The 18,494-nt window shown below is 46.1% G+C and overlaps 1 protein-coding gene and 1 long non-coding RNA gene across 2 annotated transcripts in view; one reads left to right on the top strand and one right to left on the bottom strand.

Moving 5' to 3' along the window:
* The window catches only part of DUSP16 (dual specificity phosphatase 16), a 95,766-nt gene that overhangs the window by 19,552 nt on the left and 57,720 nt on the right, over window positions 1-18,494 (bottom strand). The window contains exon 4 of the mRNA XM_048824334.2: window positions 341-504. Within this exon, the coding sequence (XP_048680291.1) occupies window positions 341-504 (164 nt within the window). The remainder of the gene's footprint in view (window positions 1-340; window positions 505-18,494) is intronic.
* LOC142070646 (uncharacterized) lies at window positions 2,418-4,396 on the top strand. Its single transcript, XR_012666590.1, has 2 exons — window positions 2,418-3,128; window positions 3,799-4,396. It is a non-coding gene; the product is annotated as an uncharacterized LOC142070646 (long non-coding RNA).

Here is an 18,494-nt window from a genome sequence, read left to right as displayed (position 1 = left end):
TAACTTGTATGTTTGCCAGAAGAACTAGTTGGAGCCACACATGAAGCCTGTTCAACTTCTGCAGTGAGAGATTATTAAATTTTCCATTGGTTGATAGATTGCTGAAGTAGGTATCACATAGCTGATTGAGGTTAAGCCACACAAGGCTGTCAGTTGCATTTACTCTAGGTGTTTTGCATTTGTACTGCTGCAACATCACAATGCACTCACAAAAAACACTGAGACGCATTTATTTCAGAAAGCGTGATCTGTATATTTTTTTGTTTTGTTTTTAAGCAACTCTTTCCACTCCTGAAAACTACACATCCATGGCCGTAAATAATAATTTCAAAGTACCCACCTTGTTGAGGACATCTCGCTGGCAACCAAGGTAAAGATGAGGCAGGATTCTGGTTGGACCAATGTTGGAGACAGGTAAGCAAGGTTGAGAAATACAAGTAGGGACTAGAACAGATTTTCCTTCACAGAGGCCAGGGAAACAGCTGGAGAATTCAGCAAACCCACCTAAGAAAAGCAAAAACCTGAGTTTCAGTGCAGTGGGGAGAGTGTAAGACAAAGCCATGTAAAAGTATTTTAGCGTACCCCCAATATCAAACACAAAAAATTATTCTGGGGGTGGGAGGCGGTGATGGGATGCAGCTGGAAAACCCTAGAGAAGCAAGTTGATAGAGCTGCATGTGCGTCTTTTCCAGAGCTGCTGTGACTGCCAAGTTCAGTATGTAATCCAGCACAGAGTCTTGCTTCATATGCCCCCCACCAATGATATAACGATCTAAAAGAAGCCTGAAATGTTTCTTCTCTTCATTACCTCAAAAACTTGAGGTCCTTCTCAATTCTCAATATTTACTTGTGGAATGGAGACAACACCCCCCCCCCCCCCCCCAAAGATATCCGATCACTTAGAATTAGCAATGACATTGTCCCTTTTCCCTTGAGCCAAGGCTTTAATAATTCTCCTTTCCATTGCTGTGACAGCGATTGCAGTGAAGAATGTGTCATCAGTACAGGGTTTTTAAAAGTGTTAAAATGCATTGTTAGCTGAATGAACACTGACTGCAGAATTTTTCGTCATCCTAGCCTTGTGCCCCAACAAAAAAATTCAGCCAGTCTCTCTGTAGACCTTACGTTTCAAAGCTGCAACAAGTAGAAACTTCGGTCTTTTTAAAAAAAAAAAGGAAGAAAGAAAAAATAAAAATCTAGATTCTGGGATTCTCCTGGCAGCTGGTCAGTAAAAATAACACGAATCTTGAATAAGTGGTCCCTCTGTCATTCTGGTTAATGCTTTAGATTCTCTTCACATTATGGTTATCCTAGTATTTTTATTGAAGTTTTCCCCTCATTGCATTATCACATGTATAGACTGGCTGCTAGTGTTTTAGCCACAGTATTGTTTAAGTCTGCTCAAAGAAGATCTATCTGACGCTAGGACTAAAATCCCAGAGGTTACCACTGACCTGTCTACACTAGCATTCCCACCATTAATGTAGCTCTGCTGGTAGGAAATACGAAGGAAATAGGAAATAGGAAATAAATGCTAGTGCAGACAAAGGTTAAGATAGTTAGCCACAAACATATAAGCACAGTTCAAGATTGATTCCTTTCTCCTGTGTGGATAGGTTTCCCCTGAGAACTGTGTTAGTGTTAAAAAGCCACGTTATATGCTCCATCTGCACTGGCCTTACAGAGTTTAAAAATCATGATTCAACATAGTTGTTGGCAAACATGTGCTAGCAAAATCTGGCTAGCTAGCATGCTAGAAACCAAATTAAACTAAAGCATAGGCTTTTTACTCTCATGCCTCATGAACAATTTACATATTACCATTAAAAAGTACCCAGCCACTTATTCAGTGCACATGTTCATTTGCCAATGCTATTCAAAATTAGACAGTAAGTATGATACAAATCAAGATAAGAGTCTCCAGTTCTCTCCCCATGGGATCTTATACAGAATTACAAGTAGGGAAAGTAGAGAGAAAATCCTAAACAGATTATAATTATAAATGCCCCTAAATCCTTTGTATCTAGAAAATAGAGTATTAATGTGCTAAATATACCAAACACTACAAACTGCAGTAACAGGTAACAAAAAAATAAAGTAATTCACAAAATTATACTGTTTTTGACAAAAAGCTTGTCCTGCCACTGTCTGAGTTGTATCTGTTCTCTGGATATATAGGAATTGAGTCTCTACTGCTGGCAGATCTGACATCTTTTACCAAAATTTAGGGCATGGCTACACTTGCGAGTTAGAGCGCATTAAAGCAGCCCCGGGTGCCCTAACTCATGACGCATCCACACTGGCAAGGCACGTAGAGCGCCCGGACTCCGCGGCTGGAGCGCTCCTGGTACTCCACCTGGACGAGAAGCATAACGCTTGATGCGCCCTGGCTTGAGCGCCACAGCCCCAGTGTGGACGCCCTGGTCTATTAATGCGCTCTGATCGGCCTCCAGAAGTGTCCCACAATGCCTGTTCTAGCCACTCTGGTCATCACTTTGATCTCTACTGCACTTCCCTCAGGTGACCAACAGTCAGGCCCGCCCTTTAAATTCTCTGGGAATTTTGAAAATCCTCTTCCTGTTTGGTCAGCAAGGCCGGGAGTGTTCTCAGCGAATCTTTCCAGGTGACCATGCCTCCAGGTGATCTCCAGTATGGAGCAATGGCGGGGTGTTGGACCTCATCAGTATTTGGGGGGAGGAAGCTGTCCAGTCCCAGCTGTGCTCCAGCTGTACGAATTACGATACCTTTGGGCAGATATCAAGGGACATGTTGGAAAGGGGCCATGACCGGGGCGCACTGCAGTGCAGGGTTAAAGTAAAGGAGCTGCGGAATGCCTACCACAAAGCCCGCGAGGCAAACAGCCACTCCGGTGCTGCCCCCACGACCTGCCTTTTCTAGAAAGAGCTGGACGTGACCCCACCTCCTCTCTGAGTACCACCATGGACACTTCAGAGCCCAGTTCAACAAGGCAGGACGAGGAGGAAAGCGGGAGCGAGGGTGCTGAGGCGGAGGAAGACACCCCGGAATCCCTAGACGCATGCAGCCAGGACAGTTCTCAAGCCAGGAAGAAGGTAACCAGTCGTGGTGGCCGGTGCTTGGGGAAGAACAAACACCAGAGGGGGTGCCCGGTAAGCGGCTTTTATTTTGGGAAGGAAGTTGTTCAGTGCAGGCTCTTGGGGTGAGGAGGGTTAGGGCTGCATGCTTGCCTAGATGGTGAATAGGGCGTTCATGTGTCTCTCACATCATGGTAATCGGCCTCAGTGATCTCATCAAAAGGTCTCATGCAGAAGCTGGGCAATCCGCTGGCACAGGTTCCTTGGCAGTGCTACTGTGCTCCTTGTCCCAGTCAGGCTAACATGTCCATGCCACTGTGCCGTGAGGACCATTGCTGCACACAGGCAAGCTGCACATGGGCCAGGGTGGAAGTCCCATTGTAGTAGAGGACCCTCCCTTGCTTCCCAAGTCACCCTCCTGGAAGTGAGATATCTTCCCGGACGAACTCCTGTGGAAAATGTGGGGAAAGTGTTCAGTATAGGGGCCCCCTGCCGCTGTTGGCTCTCCCCAAGGCACAGGACCCCGGAGGACAGTACAGCCCTGAAACAATCAGTCCCCCTTGCCCCTGTGCTTACTCACAATTTTGGGACTCTTGTGGGTTATGTGTGCTCACTTTGGGATGGGCAATTTCTGCTATTGTGTAGACTGTGCTTGTCTACTTTAAGTATGGCCGAATCATTGCTCTGTCTGGTGTGAACAATGCTGCCTCTGTTAAGTGTTGCATTTTGCCTTTACAATCTTGAGATCTCAGCCGTCCTTGTAATCAACGGCCGAAAGACTCCAAAGAATTAGGAAGAGGACATGCTGCATGAAGTCATGCAGCAGTCCCTTAATGAAAAATCAAAAAGCGCAGGAGTGGCGGAAGAGTGAAAGGAGGGTCCACCAGCAGATTGCGGATCGCCGGCACCAAAGCACGGAGCGGCTGCTAAGCATTATGGAGTGCCAAGCGGACTCGATACAGGCGCTCATAGCCATGCAAGCAGAGCACTTCTGCGCCTGCCCCACCCCTTGCAGCTCTTGTCCCAAAACTCTCTCGTGCCCCCATGTCACCTCCAACCCACTTTACCCAACATCCGGGTTCTTATCGCCACCAGCTGCCTCCAACACCTGTAGCTTCACCACGCAGCCCTGCAAAACTACAACCCTTACCCAACCCCCCTCACCATGCATTTCAGCCAGCCAGAAGCGCTCATTGCACAGCACTCCAGGCAGGAAGGCTGAGTAGGATCACAGGACATACGCAAACCTGTGATTCTACCGTTCCCCACCCCACCCCCTGGCCCTTTCTGTTTCCCAAGCAGTTGTGTTTCTTTTTGATAAATGGAGTTTTTGGCTTTAAAAACATTCTTTATTATTGCATTAAGTAAAAGATACCTTAGCCCAGGAAAGCAACAGGCACTGCAAGTCAGTGCAGCAAATACAAATTCCTACTGACACTGGAACCACTGCACTTCACTCCCGTGCAGGGCACCAGACATTACTGGTGGCTTTCAGTCTCAAATTGCTCCCTCAAGGCATCCCTAATCCTTGCAGCCCTGTGCTGGGCCCCTCCAATAGCCCTATTCTCTGGCTGTTCAAATTCAGCCTCCAGGTGTTGAATCTTTCACCCCTCCCTTCACAAATGTTATGGAGGGTACAGCACAGGGATATAACCGTGGGGATGTTGTCATCGGCCAGGTCCAGCTTCCCATACAGACAGTGCCAGCGGCCCTTTAAACAGCCAAAAGCACACTCCACAGTCTTTCTGCGCCGGCTCAGCCTGTTGTTGAACCGCTCCTTGCTGCTGTCCAGGCTCCATGTGTAGGGTTTCATGAGCCATGGCATTAAAGGGTAAGTGGGGTCTCCAAGGATCACAACGGGCATTTCAACTTCCCCTACAGTGATCTTCTGGTCTGGGAAGAAAGTCCCGGCTTGCAGCTTCCTGAACAGGCCGGCGTTCCAAAAGATGCGTGCGTCATGCACCTTTCCGGACCAGCCTGTGTTAATGTCAGTGAAACGCCCACGGTGATCCACAAGCACCTGGAGAACCATAGAGAAATACCCCTTCCAATTAACATATTCGGAGGCTAGGTGGGCTGGTGCTAGAATTGGAATATGTGTGCCATCTATCGCCCCTCTGCAGTTAGGGAAACCCATTTGTGCAAAGCCAGCCACAATGTCATGCACGTTACCCGGAGTCACGGTTCTTCTGAGCAGGATGCAATTAATGGCCCTGCAAACTTGCATCAACACGATTCCAACGGTCGACTTCCCCACTCCAAACTAGTTAGCAACCAATCGGTAGCTGTCTGGAGTTGCTAGCTTCCAGATTGCAACAGCCACCTGCTTCTCCACCGTCAGGGCAGTTCTCAATCTCATGTCCTTGCGCCGCAGCGTGGGGGCGAGCTCCTCACACAGTCCCATGAAAGTGGCTTTTCTCATCCGAAAGTTCTGCAGCCACTGCTCCTCATCCCAGACTTGTATGACGATGTGATCCCACCACTCAGTGCTTGTTTCCTGAGCCCAAAAGTGGCGTTCCACGGTGCTGAGCATGTCCGTGAATGCCACAAGCAATCTTGTGTCATATGCATTATGTGAGTCGACATCATTGTCGGACTCCTCACTATCAGTTTGTAGTGTAACTAGGCGGACACACCGGCGGCACCTCCTGCTGGTCATCTCAGGGAATTAACATTCCAGCCTCTAGAGCGCCCTCTGTCAGCTGGTGTCTCGCCTTGCTGCTGGCTCTTGTGTCCCTCCCAGGACCCTGGTGCCCCTTTAACTGGGCGCTGCCCCCTGGCAGTACCGTCACAGTTCTGGGTCTCCCCCTCCCACCTCAGTCGTAGGCTCCTGCCAGTCACCAGCTAGCTCCCGCTCCCTGGGGTAGACTGCAGTATGAGCCACTCATCACAGGCAAGGTTGGGTTTGGACCTGCTGCCTCTGCCTACCCATGGCTGCCCCTGCAACCCCCATACCTAATAGGCCTTCCCAGGCCTGCAGCCTGGGGCTTTCCTAGGCCAGAGCTCCCCAGCTCTGTTGGCCTTTCCCCAGCCCTGCTCCAAACTAGATCCTCTATTCAGGTTCCTGCAGCCAGGTCCCTCCCTCTCACAGCTAGAGAGAGAGTGTTCTTCTGTTCCTGGCTTCCCTGGCTTTTATATGGCCCGCTGGGTCTGTTTGGGGCATGGCCCCCAGCTGCGGCTGCTCTGCCAATCAGCCCAGCTTTTCCCCTGCCCCAGCCCTCTCCCAGGGCTATTTTAAACCCCTCTGGGCCCGAGCGGGTGTCCAGTAGCTACAGTAGCTTGAGGAGTAACTTGACTGCTATTCGTGATGTGTTGGTGAGACCATCAGCATATTCCTCAGCAGTTCGGGATCCATTCCTACAGCACGCAGTACAAAAAATGTTGAAAGATGGCGCCAAATGTGGACAGAAGCACAGGGACTGCTGGGATGCAAAGCGATGCATCATGGGGTGTTGGGACAGGACCCAGAATGCCCTGCACCCCACCCACCGCCCTCTTCCCACAAGCCACAACGTCAGAATGGGAAGAGTGCTCTGTGGGATAGCTGCCCATAATGCAGCGCTCCCAATGCCGCAAAGGTGGCCACGTCAGTGCGCTTGCAGCTGACAGTGTGAACACACGGCAGCGCTTTCCCTGCTGCGCTCTCTAAGGGCTGGTTTAACTCACAGCGCTCTACATCTGCAAGTGTCGCCAGGCCCTTAGTTTAATAAAAAAATTAAATCCCATCTACTTCAGATTTTCAAAGCATTTCCGTGTCTTACAATGCAGTCACATTCTTAACAGCTCCTACATATCTGAAAAGCAAAATATGTCTGGCAAAATCCAAAAGTAACTCAGCAGGACAAAATACTATGGGAAACAATTCTATTTACAGATTTATCTATCCCTTTACCCAGAGAGAAGTCTCCCTTTTGTTATGTTAGGAAGAGAGTATTAGCCAAAGATCTCAATCAATCAGTCTTCAATAACTGAGCGCTAAACGTTAGTCTCCAAAATATTATTCTTTACGCCAAATGACTTGCCGGTAACAAGCTCAGCTGAAGAGAGGTTTACATTCGAAGAGTTTCATTGATGGTATTCCCTTAGGGCTTGTCTACGCTGGCAAGTTTCTGTGCAGTAAAGCAGCTTTTTGCGCTCAAACTGCAGACATGCGTACACACTGCCAAGCCACTTTGTGCGCAGAAACTCCTCAGTTGCAGTGCTGCAAAAAAGCCACCGCAACGAGAGTCATAAGGCTATTTGCACAAAGGCTCCAGCGCTCTATTGCCAGTGTAGACACTTGATTGCTTTCTGCGCAGTAATTGGCCTCCAGAGCTGTGCCACAATGCCTCAAATGACCGTTCTGCTCATTGTTCTGAACTCGGCTGCCCTGGAGACATGCACTCCTCCCCCATTTCTGATGTCAGGGTTTCCCTCTCCCGCTGCCTCAGGACTGGTTGCTTCCTGCCGCTGTCTGAATTTACAAGACAGCATGCTGACACACACTCTGTCCCCCACAACACACTGTCTCTCTCCCCCCTACATACGCTCACTCACTCTTCCTGCCCACCCCCGCACATACTTCAGTTGCAAAGCAGCTGGCAATGTAGTAGGATGCCCATGGAACAATGGGATTGGGAAACCTGCATCATGTGATGCTGGGCCCGCCCCATGGGGCATTGCAAACCCTTCCCAAAGCACCCTGCAGCCAGTTCAACATAAGCTACCATAATGCACTGCTGTCTTTGCTGTTGCAAGAGCGGCTAACATGGATGCGCTCCAGCGTCACAAGGAGCACAGAGTGGACACGCAACAGCAGTTTAATTCCAGCGTGTTGATAAAAGTGGTATAACTTGTGGCCCAGAAACTTGCCAGTGTAGACATACCCTTAGCCTCCAGCAGCAAGTTCCAGCCATGAGTGGATGAGGAAAATAATTCAGTCATCCACTTGGAGTAGGGGGAAGAAAAGCAAAGCATTCACGGTTTCAGTGTTTTCAAGAGTTCCTATTAGTTAGGCTCCCATCCCAGATAATTCCTATTTTACTCTACTTCATCTCCATTCTGGAGAAGAGAGATTCATTGTCCTTTGACTAATATGTTGAGCAATGCATTGTGGACTAACTGTGGCCCTTTCCAAATAATTTACAGAGTTCTTAACGTGTACCAGATATTGCTTTAACTCTTCCCTCTTATGAAAAGAGATTCTTGAATATTTAGTCACTTATGTGGCAGGTCAAGACTTTTAGATGTAGCTGATTTAAGATGTTGTAGGGCCAGAGTCTCAGCAGCCCACCTGAAAGGAGAAGGAAGATTAAACAAAATCAAACTATCGTCTTCTACTTCTGATGATGCTTCCAATACTTCCTCTGGGATACTATTCCCTAGTCTAATAGAGCTTATCATTAGGGAGACACCCTCACTCTCGCCCTGAGTATCCAGATACCACTGACATTCTGTTAATGGACTCTCCCTACACCCAGTCTCATGTCAGAGACCTTTCAGTTCCTTTAAATGTTTTCCTAATTCTTGCATTGTACATCACTGCCTGATTCTGTCCCACTGGCATCAGTGGGAGCCTATGATGGGGTACATAGAGTCCACACTAACCAAGAAAGGGTTAACAAGAGTCAGAGAGGCCCAATCAGCCCCACCTTGTTACAGGTGTGACATGCCAAGCCTGGAGGGAGGAGTTAAAAGAGGAAGATTCCAGCCCAGTAGTGGCTGACTGTGAGAGGACCTTTTAGGCTAGCTTCACAAAGCAAGGCCCAGCTGGGGCCAGAGCCAAACAGAGCCTCTAAAGTCTCAGAGCCTCCTGAGGGCAGACAGGCAGGCCTGGTGCAGGACCTTTATGTTTCTTTTGTTCCCCTGAACTAGTTTGGTTCCCATTTTGGGGGTGGATCTGCAGAAGAGAGTCAACCTAGGAATAGGCTGTGAGAAGAGCCTTGCTGTGGACTATGGTAGGAAGCAGCCAAGGGATACAGAAGAGAGGGTCTGAAGAAACAGACTCTCTCTTTTTCCTGGTCTGGAATCCAGAGCAGAGTGTGGGCCTGGGCTCCCCTCTGGGCACACCTAAGGCAGTGGTGCAAAAAGCCTGGAGCCAGCTGCTGGAAGGCCCACAAAGCCTGAAGTTGGGCTGAAGCTCAAGGGCTGCCAAAGGAGAAGCCACTATGTCCTGCCCAGCCATGAGGCGGTGTGCCTGTGGTGAGTACACTCTTCTACAGAGCCACTGCCTTCAAAGGGTGTGAGAACCAATCCTTATTTCTTAATTACTTTGTCTGCCTTTAATGTGCCACACTCCTTTAAAGTCAGATGCAACATCTTCATGAATGTGTCTTTAGTTCCCTTCTGTTAAATACCTTCTGTTTTTCCTTCCCCACAACAGCAGAGACCAATTGAAACAGCAGCCATTATCCACACAAACACAGCCTCAATAAAGTAAAAATATTGACAGCTGTCACGAGGAAATGCAACAATTTCAGTTTAGACTTTCTGATCCAAATATAGAGCATAGTATCAAGAACTCAAAACAATAATATCTATCTGTACCATAACTTTAAGTTGCAACATAGGAGTGAAACTAAATTCCAGCCCAAAGATCTGGCACCGTCCATACTTTTGTTAGCTGATTTTTGACATCAGAAATACTGAATCATGATACTGAAGCTTTACATAAAAATGTTCCGATAGTGAAAAAGTATCCCATCTTGTTTCAAGCATCTCTGGCTGTAAAGCTTGGTTGTGTTCCATACTAGAGTACCTGCAGGCTGAAAACTAGCATGCCCCTAATATAAGCATCTTCCTATGCAAGAACAGAGCTTTAGTTAATGATACTACCTACTGTCTTGCTGTAAAGGTAACTGGAAAACTAACTTAGTGGACAGATGAGGACACAAAGCACAAATCCTGCCTTCGAAAAGAATCACACATTCAAGCTTACTGGGGAAGAAATAGATTTTTTTTTTCATAACATGTGCATCACCTTTCTGCCAAGGCAAACTTAATCTCTAAATCATCTCCATAACTACTTAAATTGGAACTAGGCTAGTGGCAAGATCAGATTTGCAGCACCCTGCTGTTTGTTTTAGGAAGAGAAAATGTGCTTTTCTTTTGGCACTCATTTCTAAACAACACCCATTCTCCACTACCACTCCAGCCCTTGCAAATAGTAAATCAATCACATGGGCATGTTGAAACTGTAGCAAGATCTACAGGTCATTAACAGAGGTAGTAGTTTAACAAAGTTTCACTGAAGCTTTTGATAAACTTAACTGGGCCTAGGTCCTAACCTCCTAGGCAAGTTTTGGTAAATCTCAGTTCACCTTCTAGCCAGGGGTGCCTAAACCACAAGGATAATCCTCTGTTTGAAATATCTGGCAAGCTATTCTTTGTAGCCCTAGCAATCAGGGCAACTGCCAAATGCACAAAGGACTGGAATTAGAGAGACTGAAAAAGTCAAGAAATATTTCAAAGTTTTTGTTTTTAAATAGCCTTATTGAGCCATTCAGGTTCTTCTGTGCTTTATTGTGAAATTGGAATCAAACAACTTGGTCTTTTGACTTTCAACAAAACAAAGCCTCTTCTCTTCTATTTGTTTTAAAACTATGGACGGGGGGCAGAAGGGGAGCATTTCCTAAAAGTATAAACTGTGCGCTATTTTCATTCTCTTTTCAAAACACAACCAATAATCCCTCCAATAAGTGCAGAAATTTGAAGGTCTTTTTAAATGAAGGTTTTGAAAGATTACCTGTGCCCTGCAAATAAAAAATATGGTAACACAGATAAGTTCACCTCATGTCAAACTAAATGGCAAACTGTTTCTATTCATCAAAGCTAAATTGCAATTTCTTATTTACTGTATGAAAAAATGATTGCCAGTTCCAAGGGAGTACTTAATGTCAATTATTGTACTGTCAAAGTGGCTTTTCACTGCAACCTATTTGCAGAGTATGTACAGACAGTGAGATGCATAATGGAGTTCACTTTTCAGCTCCAAATAATTGCAAAAATGTCACTCAGCCTTGGCAATTTTCTTTTTTGGTTTGGAGAAAGGTCTGGTCCTATAGAAGAAGATATTAGATGTCCAAAAAAAAAAAAATTCTGGTAAATGGATGTTGACATTAAAGTCAGTTGGACTGTACCTATCTGAAAAAAATAATCCACTATAGTTCAGCTTTTTGTTTTGGCTCTGTAAACTTATTAACGGAGTTTAGAAGATACAACTCTACAAGAAATTACAATTAGACATAATTGGCTAAACCTAAATCAATTCATTAGGTAGCTTGTTAGAATGAACTGGATTCTCCTCAATGAGTTCACAGTTTTAAATAAACATCAACATCTGTTCATTTTAGGTAGCGGTCAGCGCACTCAACACATATTGATGTACCACAGTGCATTCTAGTGCAGACTTGTTTAGTTCATTACTTGTGGCTATGATTCTCAAATGGAGTTTCTATGAAACTATGTTATGGTGCCAAAAGCCTTCAGTGGTTTAGCAGCCCAAAATGCTTGTGGGTGGCAGAAAACACAGTGTGCTCCCCCCCCGATCTTTACTGTAAAGCCAGCTTTCCTTGCATACATGCCTCCACTTCCATTCACAGACTTCTGCCAAAATCCAGTCTCCTATTTAATTACCCTGTTGCTATGGATCTGAAAAGTGGTGGCTGCTCAACCTCCCTTTGATCAAAGCACTCAAGATTCCTAATACAGTTTACATGTGTTATGATTGTTAAGGAATCCTAATACCAGAGGCGTTTCAGCTCCCTTCCTAGCTAACTCAGGAAACAATACAGGGCCAAACCTAGAAGGGATAAAGTTTTCACAAACTCCTTCAGGCGGAGTTATTTTCCTGTTCAAATTCATTATCATCTCGGCACAGAGAGAGGCCTGCACCACACACCTCGACCACGGGGTACCCGAATGATGGGAAAGTTGGCACGGCTAATTGTCACAACTAGTTTATAGGAGAAAAAACTGAGACAGGTCCTTAAAACTGCTTTGTTTAACATGCAAAGACTGACTAGGCATAGAGACAGAGCTACTCTCACAATCCTAGAATTTTGGTCCCGCCAGGTCAGAATGGGGTAGTTTGATAACATTGGGAAAAATATTGTTGGTTGCTGCTGCAGGTACTATATCAGTTCTGTAGACAGAGAATTTCCCTTCTCCAGGGCCACCAAACCAGCATCTTTGACTAAAGAGAGACAATAACCTCTATTATAGAAACAGATTCTCCTAGGTTCTGGATCTATGATCTGGATTTGTAAAGTACAAATCACAGAAATGTGTAACTTAAATACTCTATCAGTACAATCTAATACCCATTTCAACCATTCAAAATGGAATCCTACTGCAAAGGCATTTTAAACTACGAAAAGAAAATGAGAAGCTTCCTCTCCGCAGACTGTGTTCCAGTGCCTTATTTTGAGTATTCACACCTTAGTTCCTTCAGCTGGATCAAGCTAGGCCTTCATACACACTTCAACGGGTATGCTGATGAAAGATAATCAGGAAGATTTCAGCAAAAATTTAAACACTAGCAGGTTCTGATTAAAAATACTTAATTTACATAGTATGTTTGCTGAGAGAAGCTCAAAAGCCCTTTAATAAAGGCTCCTCACCCCATGAGGTAGGTGTTTATCCCCATTTTATATATGGGGAACAAAGACACAGTGATCACACAGGAAGTCCCTGGCAGTCAGTTATAACTCAAGATCCAGATGTCATAACTCTTGGTCTCCAGTTACCTCAAACTCCCCATTTTCACCACAAGCACCAGCTACTCATCTTCAGTTTTAAGTCCATAACTGGGTTAGCCCTGCCCTAACTCCTCTCTTACCTGGTCATAAGTGGTCAATCTCTGCTCCTGCTCAGCCAGTGATGCCAGCCTTCATTGCCCAGCAGTCCAATTTCACTGTTGCCCCTTCTCCCATGCAGCCCCTCTGGCTTGGAAGGAAGTTCCTGTGAAGTTTCTGTAAAGTTCCACAAGACCACTACGCTATCCTCTTTCAAATCTTTCTGAAAAACTCACCTCTGCTGTGATGCCTAGAAAATACTCAACAATGAGTAGGCAGCTGGAGGGCTGTCATCACTGATGGTTACACTAATCAGAGTAGTCTAGCTGTTACCTTGCACTCCCACTGTCTCTTGTATCCATCTTTTACAATCTAAGCGTGTGACAATAAACAATTCTTTGGGGGCAGAATTAGTCTTTTCAATGAATGCATGCATCGCATAATAGGGCCCTGTCCTGAACTCAGACTTCTAGATATAACTACAATTCAAATAAATCATTAACCACTAGATAATCCTTCCTCCTAACATCCCTTTAAAGTTACTTTGAGAAGATTAATACATACTGCACACTAAATTACTTAATGCTCTCAAGTGCTTTAGGGACACAACAACTGAAATTTTCCCATAAGTGTCTAAAGGTGAGTGCCCTCTTTAAGTGAGTTGAAAACATGGACAAAGCACAAGAAAGCAAGAGTCGTGCATGTGTGTGTGTGGGCAGATGTGTGTTTTAATATCTTATCTCCTCACAAACCAAAATATTCCTTATTTTTGAGACTGTCAGGAAATTGAACTTGAAATATGAAAAGTTAGTAAGAAGAACAGACAGTTCCACTCCTCACTTAATTTACTCCTCACACTTCTGTCAAAAAGGAACAACATCACAAGCTCTGAAGGGAGCCCAATGCAGTTCTCCTCTGCCAAAAATCTGGTAGAGGAGCTGTAGGGTTGCTACCTTTCTAATTGCTGGTAACGGGGGACCCCTCCCACCCTGTCGCTCACTGGATCGTCTCAAGGAGACTGCCTACAGGTAGGAGGCAGCCCCGGCTGAGCAGGGCCTGGTGCAGGTTAATGACCCAGCCCCACCCCGTGGTAACCGGACTTGTGGTTTGGGAGCCATTTAGGGTTACCAGGTCCCCTTTTTGACTGGACTTTCTGGTCAAAAACTGGACACCTGGCAACCCTAAATGGCATCTGGACACAGAAGCCAGAAACCAGACTGAGTAAAACCCGGATGGGTGACAACCCCAGAAGCCCAGGAGGAGAGGAAGAGGGATGAAATTTTATTTGGGGGCGGGTCAGAGAAAACTGACCTTTATAATGAGACTCCCCAGTTGTGAGAGGTTAAAACATCAATGGAGTTCAAGCTGTCTCTTTCTCAACTTACAGAGACTAAGTTAATTTCAGATACCACAGTTTAGAGCAGCAGTTCTCAAACTGTGGGTCAGGACCCCAAAGTGGTTTGCAACCCTGTTTTAATGGGGTCGCCAGGTCTAGCATTAGACTTGCTGGGCCCAGGGCTGAAGTCTGAGCCCCACTGCCTGGGGCTGAAGCCAAAGCCAGAGCCCCACTGCCCCGGGCTTAGGTTACAGGCCCCCCCCACCTTGAACTTCAGCTTTGGCCCCCCTGCCCGGGTGGCAGGGCTTGGGTGGGCTCAGGCTTCAGTCCCCCATCCTGGGGTTGTGTAGCAATTTTTGTTGTCAGAAAGGGGTGGCAGCGCAATGGAAGTTTGAGAACCCTTGGTTTAGAGCAGGGGTGGGCGAACTACAGCCCATGGGCCACATCTGGCCCGTGGGACTGTCCAACCCGGCCCCTGAACTCCTGGCCGGGGTGGCTAGCCCCAGCCCCTCCCCTGCAGTTATGCCACCACGCGGGCAACATGGCTTATGCCCGCCCACCTCCCAGGCTTTCAAATAAGCCTATCCTGCCGCTCTAAGTGGTATGGTAAGAGTAAGGGGGTGGGGGGTTGGATAAGGGGCATGAGGTCCCAGGCGGCAGTCAGGGGAGAGGGAGCAGGGGGAGTTGGATAGGGGGTGGGATCCCAGGGGGGACAGGGAGTGGGGGTGGGGTGGGGCCCCAGGGGGGCAGGGGAGGTTGGATAGGCCTGGGAGTCCCGGTGGGCCTGTCAGGGGGCAGGGGTGTGGATAGGGGTTGGGGCAGTCACGGGACAGGGAGCAGGGGAGTTGGATAGGGTGTGGCATTCCGGGGGGGGGCAGTTAGGGGCGGGAGGTCCTGGGAGGAGGTGGTCAGGGGACAAGGAGCGGGGGCGGGGGGGGGGGTTGGATGGGAAGGGGGTTCTGAGGGGAGCAGTCAGGGGGCAGGAAGTGGGAGGGGGCGGATGGGGGTCAGGGGCTAGGCTATTTGGGGAGGCACAGCCTTCCCTAGCTGGCGCTCCACACTGTTTCGCAACCCCGATGTGGCCCTTGGGCCAAAAAGTTTGCCCATCCCTGGTTTAGTGGTTTGACTGAGGGTATTGGAAATCCACACAGAGCGCCTATTAAATGAAGTCCAAAGAAACAGCACATCCTTTAAAAAAAAAAAAAAAATTCTCTTGTGAAATATTTAGCACAATCTCCCAGCAGTCTGACAAACACATACTGCTGGAAAACCAAAAGCCAGATATATGGTTACATGGCAAGATTCACAGAAGAATTCCTTCCTTAGCTACTCAATTGAAACCAGAGATCAATCAGTAACTGTCTGTTTGAAAGGATGGAAGGCCTGTTGGAGGAGCCCAGGAACAATGCATAGTGGGGATACCCAAGAAAAGCAGTTACAAAGATTGTATCACCCTTTTTAGTGTCATTCAAACAGTCTGATTTTCCACAACCTCCCTGCCCTTCCCAACTTGGATTCTTGTTAGAGATTATCAGAGTTAAAAGGTGAGGCAGAACTTCTCTTTGAAGTTTTCTTCACTGTACTCTGTCAACATGGACAGGAGGGAAAAGAAAAACTACTCATCTTTCTGCCAGTTTCTCAGCATTGCCACTCTTGACTTAGATGATATGCATAGCCATTCCCAATCTCTGTGTTTATATATTATGTGTGTGTGTGTGTGTGTATATATACACACACACACACACTTAACTGATTTTAGGTCAGGAGGCATGGGAAGTGAGAGACAGTAAAGTCTAAATCCCAGGTGACACACCAAAAACCAAGCAGCAAGCATCCACTAGAGAAGCAGCAAGAGATCATTTGACAGATAAAAGGTTTCCCACTTAACCAAAAACTTCGGGTTGGCATTCTTTTTTTCCTCCTCAACTAGGGTCACTTCCATTTGTAAAATGTATAAAGTGGGACTAATACCCCTTCAAACAAAAAGTCCATTAAAAAATTAAAGCTATGTATCAACGTTTCTAATTGTTTAAAGAATGTTTTTGCCTGATAACGAAGTCTAACTCATGCAAACTTATCTATTTTTATCTACCTCATTTCTATTTTCACTTGTGGATTGTTTCAGCACAATTGCGAAGACCATGTAAAAGACTAGCCTAGAACCAAAGACCAGAAGAGCAAACTAGAATTGAAGAAGTTGCTGTCCTCCAAACAAGAGTTTAACTAAGACTGAGGGGATGGGGGGGTTGTAGAGATGCCTTATGTACCATTCAATAACAAAATGAAGCAGTATTAATATAAAAACCCATAAGTATACAAATACCTAAAGCTTAGCGAAGCAGTACTTTGCTTCATGTAAGATTAGCTATTCTTCAATTGTGGCTTATGAGTAGCACCTTCAAAATTGTGTTCCCATTCCATATTTCCCCCCATACATATTAAAATGCTTATCTAACGCCACAGCAGTTTTTTCCCTGTTCGTACCAAAGAAAATAAAGTTGTCAGCTTTCTGCCTTGAACTTCTATGCATCTGCCATGTTTCCACCTTGTTTAAATGAACTGCAGATCTACTCAGATCATTACAATTCATGCATTCCAGCTCAGCTAAACAGGGATGCCTGCCATTTTCCATTACATAAGCTCATGCAGCTCACTCAGTTAGGAACACTGCCATTTCAGCAGACAGCATTATTTTTCCTTGCACTCTCCTGTTCGGTCCCTTCACACAGATTTTGTTGAGTTCTTAGAGCAGATTAAAAAACAAATCCATTATATTACAGCAGTGAGTAAAAGGCTCCTAATCAGATCATGACCCCATTGTCTGGGATGCTGTACAGCGCTCATCCTAGGGGCCGGGGCCTAGGCCAGCGCGACCTATTTCTCTGTAGGGGTAACAGAGCATGCCTAGGAACTGTGTGCCGGAGAGGCCAAAAGAGACAGACTAAGGGAAGCTTAAGAGAGCACACAGGTCTTTACCAAGGCTGTGCAAAAGTAAAGATGTCCTCAGGAAAATATTTTCAAATAGCAATCAGGCACCTATCATATGTGCCTTTGAAAATTTTCCCCTAATTCTCAAAAAGAAAAGGAGTACTTGTGGCACCTTAGAGACTCACCAATTTATTTGAGCATAAGCTTTTGTGAGCTACAGCTCACTTCATCGGATGCATACTGTGGAAAGTGTAGAAGATCTTTTTATATACACACAAAGCATGAAAAAATACCTCCTCCCACCCTACTCTCCTGCTGGTAATAGCTTATCTAAAGTGATCACTCTCCTTACAATGTGTATGATAATCAAGTTGGGCCATTTCCAGCACAAATCCAGGGTTTAAGAAGAACGTCTGGGGGGGGAGGGAGTAGGAAAAAACAAGGGGAAATAAGTTACTTTGCATAATGACTTAGCCACTCCCAGTCTCTATTCAAGCCTAAGTTAATTGTATCCAATTTGCAAATGAATTCCAATTCAACAGTTTCTCGCTGGAGTCTGGATTTGAAGTTTTTTTGTTGTAATATAGCAACTTTCATGTCTGTAATCGCGTGACCAGAGAGATTGAAGTGTTCTCCGACTGGTTTATAAAGGTTATAATTCTTGACATCTGATTTGTGTCCATTTATTCTTTTACGTAGAGACTGTTCAGTTTGATCAATGTACATGGCAGAGGGGCATTGCTGGCACATGATGGCATATATCACATTGGTGGATGTGCAGGTGAACGAGCCTCTGATGGTGTGGCTGATGTTATTAGGCCCTGTGATGGTGTACCCTGAATAGATATGTGGGCACAGTTGGCAACGGGCTTTGTTGCAAGGATAGGTTCCTGGATTAGTGGTTCTGTTGTGTGGTATGTGGTTGCTGGTGAGTATTTGCTTCAGGTTGGGGGGCTGTCTGTAGGCAAGGACTGGTCTGTCTCCCAGGATTTGTGAGAGTGTTGGGTCATCCTTCAGGATAGGTTGTAGATCCTTAATAATGCGTTGGAGGGGTTTTAGTTGGGGGCTGAAGGTGACAGCTAGTGGCGTTCTGTTATTTTCTTTGTTAGGCCTGTCCTGTAGTAGGTGACTTCTGGGAACTCTTCTGGCTCTATCAATCTGTTTCTTCACTTCCACAGGTGGGTACTGTAGTTGTAAGAATGCTTGATAGAGATCTTGTAGGTGTTTGTCTCTGTCTGAGGGGTTGGAGCAAATGCGGTTGTATCGCAGAGCTTGGCTGTAGACAATGGATCAAGTGGTGTGGTCAGGGTGAAAGCTGGAGGCATGTAGGTAGGAATAGCGGTCAGTAGGTTTCTGGTATAGGGTGGTGTTTATGTGACCATCGTTTATTAGCACTGTAGTGTC

This window comes from Caretta caretta, chromosome 1, assembly GCF_965140235.1.
Source record: "Caretta caretta isolate rCarCar2 chromosome 1, rCarCar1.hap1, whole genome shotgun sequence".
Taxonomy (NCBI): Eukaryota; Metazoa; Chordata; order Testudines; family Cheloniidae; genus Caretta; species Caretta caretta.
Note: the sequence above shows the minus strand (reverse complement) of the source record. Positions and strands in the feature narration are given on the sequence as shown.